Consider the following 8,854-nt stretch of genomic DNA (forward strand, 5'->3'; position numbering starts at 1 on the left):
CTCCACAGAGGTGGGGTTTCTGGGCATGGCAAAGGTGGGTATGGGGCAGAGGCAGGGCCCCAGGTCTTCTGAGGACAGTTCCTCTCACTCAGCACCAGAGTGGGAAGTAGTGGTCAGAGGTGGAGCACCTTGGAGCTTTATTGCTGGCACAGGCCAAGGATAGTGAGATTCCTGCTGGCCTAAAATTACAGCTGAGGGCATCTGAGCCCAGGGCTCCAGAGAAGATGGCACTGAGTCCCAATCAACAGAGCCCGGCTGCTGACCCACCCATCCCCTGGAGGAGGAAGGAAGCAGGGGAGCTATCTGACCCAGGCAGGATTGGGGAAAAGGTTACAGTGTGCAGGTCTTGGCCACAACAGGCACCACAAAGGGGCCCATGGGCAGGGCAGCGAAGTGGTTGCCCCTTCACAGGTCTATGGTGTCGCTCCCCACGCTCAGCTCGTCAATCTGTCGGCAGGCATCCAGGAACTGCTCTTGCAGTAAAACCTCCTCGGCCAGCAGCTCAGGAGCAGGCTCTGGGGAGTCGCGGGAGGGTGGGGACAAGGCCTGGTAGGATCCGGAAGCCGGGAGGCTGGGGCTGCTTCCTGAGGGCCGCGGAGGACTGAGGACGCAAACCAGTGGACAGCGCAGGGGCCTATCGGGGCTGGAACACAGCAGCATGGACGAGCTGTCCCGCGAGAGTCCACACAGAGAACCCGAGGAGGCGCTGCTGCCGGCGGGCCAGGCCCCAGGAGAAGGGAGCTCCGGAGGCGCCGGGGAACTGGGGGTCTCCTCCGACTTTCCACTGGGCCCGGTCCCTGTCTTGGTCCCTAGCGAGGCTGTGCGATAGAGGCCGAGCCCAGGCAGAGCTTCCCCGAAGGCAGGGCCCTGGAAGAGACCGGGAGCCAGCAGCGCCTCGCTACAGAGGGCCTCTTCGATGCTGCGCCGCAGGTTGATTGGGGAGGGCGGGCGGAAGTCTACGGTGCAATCGCTGCAAGGGGAAGAGGCGGGGGACTGGGCCGAGTTGGCCGCGGTGCCTTTGAAGCCCCGGCAGCCACCTCCCTGGAGTAAGAGGTCTGGACCTGGCCCTGCCAGGGCGCACAACTGAAGTAACTCGGCGTCGCCACGTGCGATGGCGCTACCCAGAGGCTCCTTGTCTGGGGGCCCAGTGACCCAGCCCCCCGGCAGGAGCGGAGCCGCATGGCCCGGGGACAATCGGAAGAGCTTAGCCCAGCAGCGCGGAGGCACGCGGGGACTGCAGAGCGCGGGGTAAAGTCCCAGCAGCGCCAGCGGGAGTGCGACACCCACCTCGCCCAGGCGCAGGCCTAGCTGGAAGGCCCACCAGGGCCAAGGCCCCTCTAGGCCAGGTTGGCCTCCATAACCTAGGGCGTGAAGAACCTCGTAGCCTTGCAGGGCTCCGCTCAACAGCCCGAAAGTGCCAGCCACCGGGGCAGTGCGCGCCGCGCGCCGCCAGGACTCACGGGGGGCGAAAGGGCTGCGCGCCTGCGGGACAGGGGTAGATCCCTTGAAGCCAGACCCTCCCAGGGGCGCTCCAGCCCGCCGCCGACGACCTCGCCAGCAGGAGAGAGCCAGCAGGAGCCCTGAAAGGAGGGCGGCAAGGAAGGCGTGCAGCCCGCGCGAGGCGAGCCGCAGGGGCCGCAGCGGGCGATGCGCGGCACTGCCAAGCGCGGCGGCGGCTGACAGCCCCAACCCCAGAAGCAACAGCGCGGCCAATCCGGCGGGGCACCGCGGCGGGCGAGGCCGAGCCAGAAGCAGGCAGGCCAGCCCCAAGCCGGCTGCCAGGCAGGGCAGAGGAAGGTCCTGCAGCAGCAGCCAGGCCAGCGCCGGCAGCCGGTCCCGGTGCCCATAGGCGTCGTAGAAGAGTGGAAAAGCCCGCGTGGTCCCCGCAGAGAGCAGCAGCAGGTCCAGCAGCGCCAGGCAGGGGGCGCCAGGCGGGCAGCGCCAAGGCAAGAGGGCCAAAGCCAATAGTGCTAGCAAGGCCACCAGGCCAAAGAGAGCGCCTGCCCCATACACATGGGCCTCCCAGGCCAGCCCCCAGTGAGCTCTGGCTTCTGTCCAGTCGGCCTCCAGGGTCAGGAAGAAGAGAGGCAGCGGGGAGGCAGGAGGCTGCACCTCGTGGTCAGGTAACTCTCCCACACTGCAGGACTCTGGCCCACATTCTGGCTGCACTGAAGGGTTCCCAAGGCTGGCAGGAGATGGGTCATCAGAGGTGGGGATGGTGGGGTCTGTGGGCAAAGAACGTTTTGCTGAGGCAATTGTATAGTCCCACCCTCCACCCACAGACCTCAACTAAATGCCTGAATATCAGTTCAAGAGTACATCAAAACACCCAGGATGTCATCATGTATAACAAATTCAAATAAACAAGTAATATAAAAAACACCGCGGATGTCCTTGTTCTATAGAGGAGACTCTAGGACTTCTTGGTCTCACATCCTCCCCTCCCCCATTCCAACCCCTCAGGCTGAAGCTTCCTCATCCTTCCCCCTTTCCCTCTCTTATGTTTATTTTCCTCCAACATTCTTTGATTCTACTGGGGGAAAAAAAGTGTTTGTTTGTTTGTTTCTTTAAGAAGTTACAGAACTTTACTACAACTGGAAGGAATAGTGGATGTCCCCTCTAGTACAAATCCCCCATCAGAAAGGAAGTTTTGTGATAACAAAGATTTTTTGTTTCCTGTGCTCACATCTGAATCTACATGCCTAAATGGTTTGTGGTATCTAGTTGACAGTGGGCAGATATCCATTGAATAAATGAATTCTCATTTGCCAGATAAAGATACTGAGACTCTGTAGAGAGATAAAATGACTTGTCCAAGGTCAAAGAGTGGCAATGACAAAAGAGATGATGTACCACTAGAATCCAGACCTGAGCACCAATCTGAGCCCCTTTCCACTCCAAAGCCTCTTCATAATTCTTGTCTGCTTATCTCTTGTTTTGCACCCCTGACTCCTAATTCCTACCTTGGTGGTAGGAGATACTTCTGACCTTTTCAGATATTCTCCCATGTTCTCATTTCAAGGAACTGACATGCATACACACACAGAGCAGGGGAAGAGAAAAGACTCTCTTGTCCCCAGCAGCTTGAGGAAAACACTATTCTTATTACTACCCTTCCTGCCAACTATACCTCAATCCTCAGCCTACCCATGGCTGTGGCCCCACAAAGCCATTGGTCTAAGACTCAATATAGATGGCCCTTTGGTTCTCTGCCTTTTATAGAAGGTGACATTAAGTTGGACTACCCTGGGTCTCAAACTCCTAGAAAGGAGCAACTGGGGAGTTGTTAGCAGGATAAGATGCCATCTGAGTAAGTGAGTCTCTCTGTGTCCAACATCTTCCCACATCTCTCAACAGAGAGGAAGTCAACTAAGCAGGGAGAAGTAAGACCCTGGTTCTACCACTCTCTTAGAGCAAGAGAGGAACTCAAACGAGTTAGATCCAGGGATTCTTGCCACGGCCAGGTCACAAGGAAGATGCTGGAAGCTGACCCCTCCCTATCACTATCTCACAGGCTTGAAGCAACTACATATTCAGGTTAAAATGAAGGAAGAAAAGATGGTAGTGAAGGATGGGGACAGCCTGGTGGTGAAGGGAAAGAAGACTGGGCACAGATGGGAAGTGAGGGAGGAGTGTCTTCTATGGCTCACACTCCTGCCTCAACTGTTTGACCAGGTCCCAGCTGAACAACACAGGAAAATCCTGGCTTTCACTGGGGACATGAAAGGCACACAAGTTCTAAGAACAAGGAAAAGGAGTAGGGGGCCAGAAAGCTTCTCTGGAGAGAGGGGAGGGGAAGATGGAATTGGTCAATTAGAGAGACAGAGAAGGTACAGCCAGAAAACTAAATATAGCAAATAGCAGCATACACCCTGATTCCCATTTGATCACATTTCTCAAATAAGAAATAGGTAAGAGCACCACTACATAAGATAGTTACAATGACAAAAGAGATGATGTATGTAATATTCTTAGGAGTGCCTGGCATGAAATAATGTTCAATACAAGCTGGTGGTCCATATCATTATTATTGGCTAATGTTCATCACTGATCAATCATCAGTTTGTATTTGTGTGAATGTGACCATTCCTGGCCTCACACTAATTCTTGATTTACCTAATTAAAAACTGTTGTTTTTAACATCCTTCGCATATCCTAAGCTTGCTTAGAAAGACAACAATTAGTGGAGTGAAGATCAACATACTGTCTCAGTTTATGAACTCTATTTGAGTTAATGACTTGACCATCCCAGAACACTCAGGAAGACCATGGCCATCAGTTAAATGAGAAACCACCCAGCTAGGAACAGATAGCTTGGTAATCAGGAGAGGGCATCAGTCTGGCATTGGCAGGATCAAATAAACACATTCCCTTGTCCCTCATTCCCTGGTCCCCTCTGATGTTCTGGCCCAATGCACTGCTTCTGGTCTTAGTCATTTTGCAGTGACTGAGGTCCTACAGCAGCAGCCAGGCCAGTGCTGGTAGCCTTTCCTTAGTGGGCTCTACAAAGAGGAAGGGAGGTTCTGCCCCAGCCTGTCACCCCTCACCCTCTCCTCATTGCTCACTACACAGACAAATGCAGCTCTCAGAGGTCAGCTCCACTTCATACTCTTCCATCTTCACCTTTTCCCTCTTGTGGGACACAGGAAACCCCATCTCCCATCTTTGTCCTCAAGCACTATAGCAACTAGAGCAAATTTCAACATTTGTAACAATCCAGGGAAGGAATAAAAGCCAGAAAATAGGCAAAGTATGGGGACTGCTCAAGTGTCTGAGAGTGAGTTCTGAATTAGGAGCACTGTTTCCAGGGGTCAGAGCATTCTTAGTACATTCTAAGTGAGCCAGGCAAGGGTGGGGACAGGTAGGAGAAAATCCAACTTCTACCTTTGAAGGGTCCACTTAACCTCATTTTCTGTCTCCCCATTTGTGGCTTCCCCAGAAAGAGCCTTCAGTTCCCCCCCAGAAAATAGTAACCTTCTGATTCCCCCTTCCCAGGATCCCGCTCCTAAACAGGGCACCCCTCCAGGGAGACCCCACTGTGACCTGTAGCCCCTCTTCGCCTCAGGGGTGAGGGAGGAGATGGGATGTCAATGTGAGTAATCTGTGAGGCAGGAGCTGACTGGGGAGGGGGGAGGGGAGGGGAGGGACAAGCTCATTCATGGAAGAGTCAGGCCTGATTATCCACCAGCTGCCCAGATCAAAGGGCTGGGGAATTGCATCTCCATCCTGGATGCTGTAGCTCATTTAGTGGCCTGGCCTCATCCTTCTCCCCACACCCACCCCCAGGATCCTGGAGAACTGATAAACATTGTAGCACTGATACTCGAAATATTTAACAACTAGGATGGAGCAAATGCTGGCTGCGCAGAACAGAGACCCACCAGGGTACTCCAGGAGTAAAGGCAAGCACTCAGGGAACTGAGGACAGGAGGGACTTATCAAATAGTCTAAAAATCCTTCCATATGTTAGGACCTATACAACTGTTGGGTTGTGTATGGGCTAAATACAACTCAGTTCAAGGTGAAGGGAATCTAGTACAAGGAAGACATAGGAGTCCAAGGTGCAAGGTTGATGATACCTAGTTAAGAAAGATCTTAGAGGAGACACAGAAAGACTCCCTTTGTTCCCTGTTTGACAGTGCTACATATATATGCACGTGGCTTTACTCACATGCATGCACACACTCCCACGTGAGTGAAACCCATTGGTCTTCTCTCCAGGAGGCCCTCCTGGGTTTATCCAGGAGGAGCAGCCAGGAAGAGGCCAGGTTCCTGCAGCCACCAGTGAGGAAGGGGGTGAGGGTGGGGCTGCTAGCCTGCCGGGTGAGGCTGCCTCTGATACTGTCCAGACTCATTAAACCTGCCTGGCCAGCACTGTCACCCAGGCTGACAGACTGCCAGCCAGCATCCTTCCCCTGGGGCACAGAGTTGCCCCCCTCCCACAACAGTTCCTATTGCTGCTGTACACTGGCTAGACAGGGGAGAAGTCAGTTCCTCACCCACCACTTAGGGAGTGCTGTGACAATGACTGGAGGGAACCAGAAATTGGGGTTTTGGTGTTAAGTCTGGGGCTGGCAGAAACTGGAGGACCAGGGGTATCCATGGCTGAGCCTAGTATGGGGTGGCTGAGGGGCTTCACAGGCACAGTAACCCTTTGCAGAGCCCTCCCCAGGGCTCCTGTGACTTCATCTTCCCAAGCACCTGGGCCATCTGCCCAGTGAGTTTATGTGTGATTCCACAATAGCTTGGGGCCAAGGCTGTAATATCTTCTGCAAGGTAGGGTCTGGAAGTATATGTGGGGTACAGAAGCAAGGTTAATAGCTATAACTATATGAACTTCTACTTTGTGCCCAACAGCATGCCAAGAGTTTATGTTATCTGGAAACTTCACAATATCTTGGCAAAATGAGTACTATTATTAAACCTTAGATATATGAGAGAAGTTAGGCTCAACGGGGTAAACTAACCTGCCCAAGGCCAACCAGCTAGTTTTAAGTAAGTAAAGGGATTCAAAGCCAGGTCTCAAGATGTCAGAGTCTGTGGTCCCTCCTCAGTATCACATACCTGTCTAGATGCATGTTCTGAAAGGCTCCCCTGATCAAAAGTGGCATCTGTCTACTCACAGTCTCCTCTTCAATGTCTTCCTAATGAAGAGCCCAGCTCTGCCCATATCTGACAGCATGTCATGTCAGATCAGACAGCAGAGGAGACAGCCCAAAGTTGGTGTTGAGAGGGGATGCGGAAGTAGGCCAGGCCACCCAGAGTGAAGGGTGGGGTAAGTGGCAGTGCAGTAGAAATAATGAAGGAGTTCCTGTACTGTTTGGCCTGACCCATCTGTCTCCATCCTATTCTGCCTATGACTGCAAACCTTTCAGAACATTGTAACTTAACTCCATGTGGGATCTTCCCTGGTAACACTTGTTCTCAGACAATTTGTGTAGATTTCTCCATGATGATGATGAAAAGAATGATGATTATGGTTACAATATCAATGAAATAAAAGGGTCTGAGAACACTGAGAGTGACTAGCATGTAGTGACACTGAATAAATAACTGTCAAGTTCAAATGAATTGTATACTTACCACGTTGCATCAGTGTTGTTTCAATTGAAGCAGAGCTTAGGGAAGTAGCTGGGTCCAGCAGACTTGGGCTTGAGAGCTTCCTTTCCAAGGTAGGTAGGGGTGGGGACAGAGTACTGCCAAAGAACCCTGCAACAGGAACACATAAGGCCTACCTACACCAAAGATTGTGGCCTTTGATGCTTGAGAAAAAATCCTGTCCTTCTGAGGATCTTGCCTTAAGGAAGTCACTAACCTAGGAATTGTAGCCACATACTAAGCTGATGTACAATTTAAACTAAACTACAAGTGCCAAGCCAGAGTCAATCTGGCAAAGAATATGTTTCCTTGTGGAGCAGTAGTCCTTGTCCTAAGACCTGGGAGAAGCATTACAGGCCTCCCCTGGGCAAAGAAAAGGAGGTATTGGACAGGCCCCTAACATAGCACCTGACATGTAAAGGGTCCTATAAATGTATGTTGAAAATAAATGAACACTCACCTGGAGAATCTGACACTTTAGAAGCAGAGCTTGGGGATATTGTTGTGCCTGGGGGGTTCAAGCCTGAGAAGTTCCGGAGTGGGGACAAAGTAGTGCCAAAAAACCCTGCAAAAGGAGTGCAAGCTGAATCTGCCTTTTACTTACCAGGGGGACCCAGCAGAGACTCTCCTCAGATGGGTGGGTGCTTACCAAAGGGTCCCAAGCGCCCAGCAATCTCTGCCAGGCTGGCTCGAAGGCTGGGCAGCAGGGGTAATGTTCGATGCCCAAGTGTGGGGGCTGCACCCGCTCTCAGTGCCACATCAAACTTCAGCTCCAGCTCGCTCTGGTGGGGCCTGGGAATACTGGATGGAGGTGCTGTCACCGTCAAAGCAGTGGCCCAAGTCACAGTGCCCATCCTGGGCTGATAGGGAGCAGTGGGCTGGTCGGTGGGCCCAGAAAGTGGTGATGTGGACTCAAGAGTCAAGGAGGAGGCCCAGGGCACAGAACTGCCTTCAGCAGAGCCCCACTCTGGGGGAGAGTTCCTGGGAGAGCCCACCAGCAGTTCCCAAATGGGATCAGTCCTCAGCACACTGGCAACCTCTTCTGGTTCCTGGCCTGGCCCAGGAGACAGAGGCTGGGTCTCTGTGACAGGGCTCCCCCAGACAGCAGCTGGTCCCCGAAGATGAAATTTGAAGTTAAGTCCCAGGTTGAGGGACAGCATAGAGGCCTCACTTTGAGGTGGCGGGGTCAAAGTGGTTAGAGAGGCACCTGGGATGGAGGAGGCAGGCTGGGGGCCCACAGGAACAGCAAGCAGGACCCAGCAGAACAGGCCCAGCCCAAGGCAGCCATGCCCTGCCATGGCCCCACCTGGCCCCCTGGGGTGGCCTGAGTAGCAGGGGGCTCAGTTCTTCAGCACCTTTTGAGTACGAAGGTCCTAGAGGGAGGAGAGGCCTTGTGAGCCCTGGCTGCTGCCACCCTCTCCCTTTCCCAGGATCAGACATCCCAGACAGAGGCTTCTGATCACCGAGAAGCAGGTGGGGTGGGGCACAGGATGCAAAGTGTTCTGCCTAAGTAGAGAGACATGATGGCTCTTCTTGCCAGCTCTTTCCTGTACCTTCAGGCCCTATCACAAATCTCTCCCCTGCCATCCCTCACCCCCACCCCAACCCTGCACATTGAGAATTGGGTTCCTCAACATAGCCAGAGGATGGGCTTAGGCTTCCAGATGCAGACTCTTACCCTTCTTCCCCCACACTTTTGTGGAGCCTTCCTACCTCCTTCAAAAATTCAGAAGCCTACTGTGCACCAAGCCTCCTG

At 53.3% G+C, this 8,854-nt stretch overlaps 1 protein-coding gene across 2 annotated transcripts; it reads right to left on the bottom strand.

The window, feature by feature from the left end:
* Positions 1-405: 405 nt before the first annotated feature.
* On the bottom strand, positions 406-8,396 carry Prrt4 (proline rich transmembrane protein 4). 2 transcript variants are annotated; one of them, XM_026411688.2, is made up of 5 exons: positions 7,748-8,396; positions 7,559-7,663; positions 7,084-7,209; positions 2,005-2,225; positions 801-970 (listed from the first exon to the last, which is right to left on the bottom strand). In XM_026411688.2, the coding sequence occupies exons 1-5, from the start codon at positions 8,394-8,396 to the stop codon at positions 899-901; spliced, it is 1,173 nt and encodes a 390-aa protein (XP_026267473.2). In that variant the 3' UTR covers positions 801-898. The 2 variants fall into 2 exon arrangements, with proteins under 2 accessions (XP_026267472.2, XP_026267473.2); XM_026411687.2 differs by having other exon boundaries at positions 406-2,225.
* Positions 8,397-8,854: the final 458 nt, after the last annotated feature.

Source organism: Urocitellus parryii, chromosome 3 (assembly GCF_045843805.1).
Source record: "Urocitellus parryii isolate mUroPar1 chromosome 3, mUroPar1.hap1, whole genome shotgun sequence".
NCBI classification, from domain to species: Eukaryota; Metazoa; Chordata; class Mammalia; order Rodentia; family Sciuridae; genus Urocitellus; species Urocitellus parryii.

Excerpts from the sequence above, each read along its gene's own strand:
- Prrt4 (XM_026411687.2), bottom strand. The coding sequence starts at position 8,396 with ATGGCAGGGCATGGCTGCCTTGGGCTGGGCCTGTTCTGCTGGGTCCTG. Across the intron at positions 7,664-7,747 it reads TGGGCGCTTGGGACCCTTTG|GGTTTTTTGGCACTACTTTG; the intron begins GTAAGCACCCAC and ends CTCCTTTTGCAG. Across the intron at positions 2,226-7,083 it reads AACAACACTGATGCAACGTG|ACCCCACCATCCCCACCTCT; the intron begins GTAAGTATACAA and ends CTTTGCCCACAG.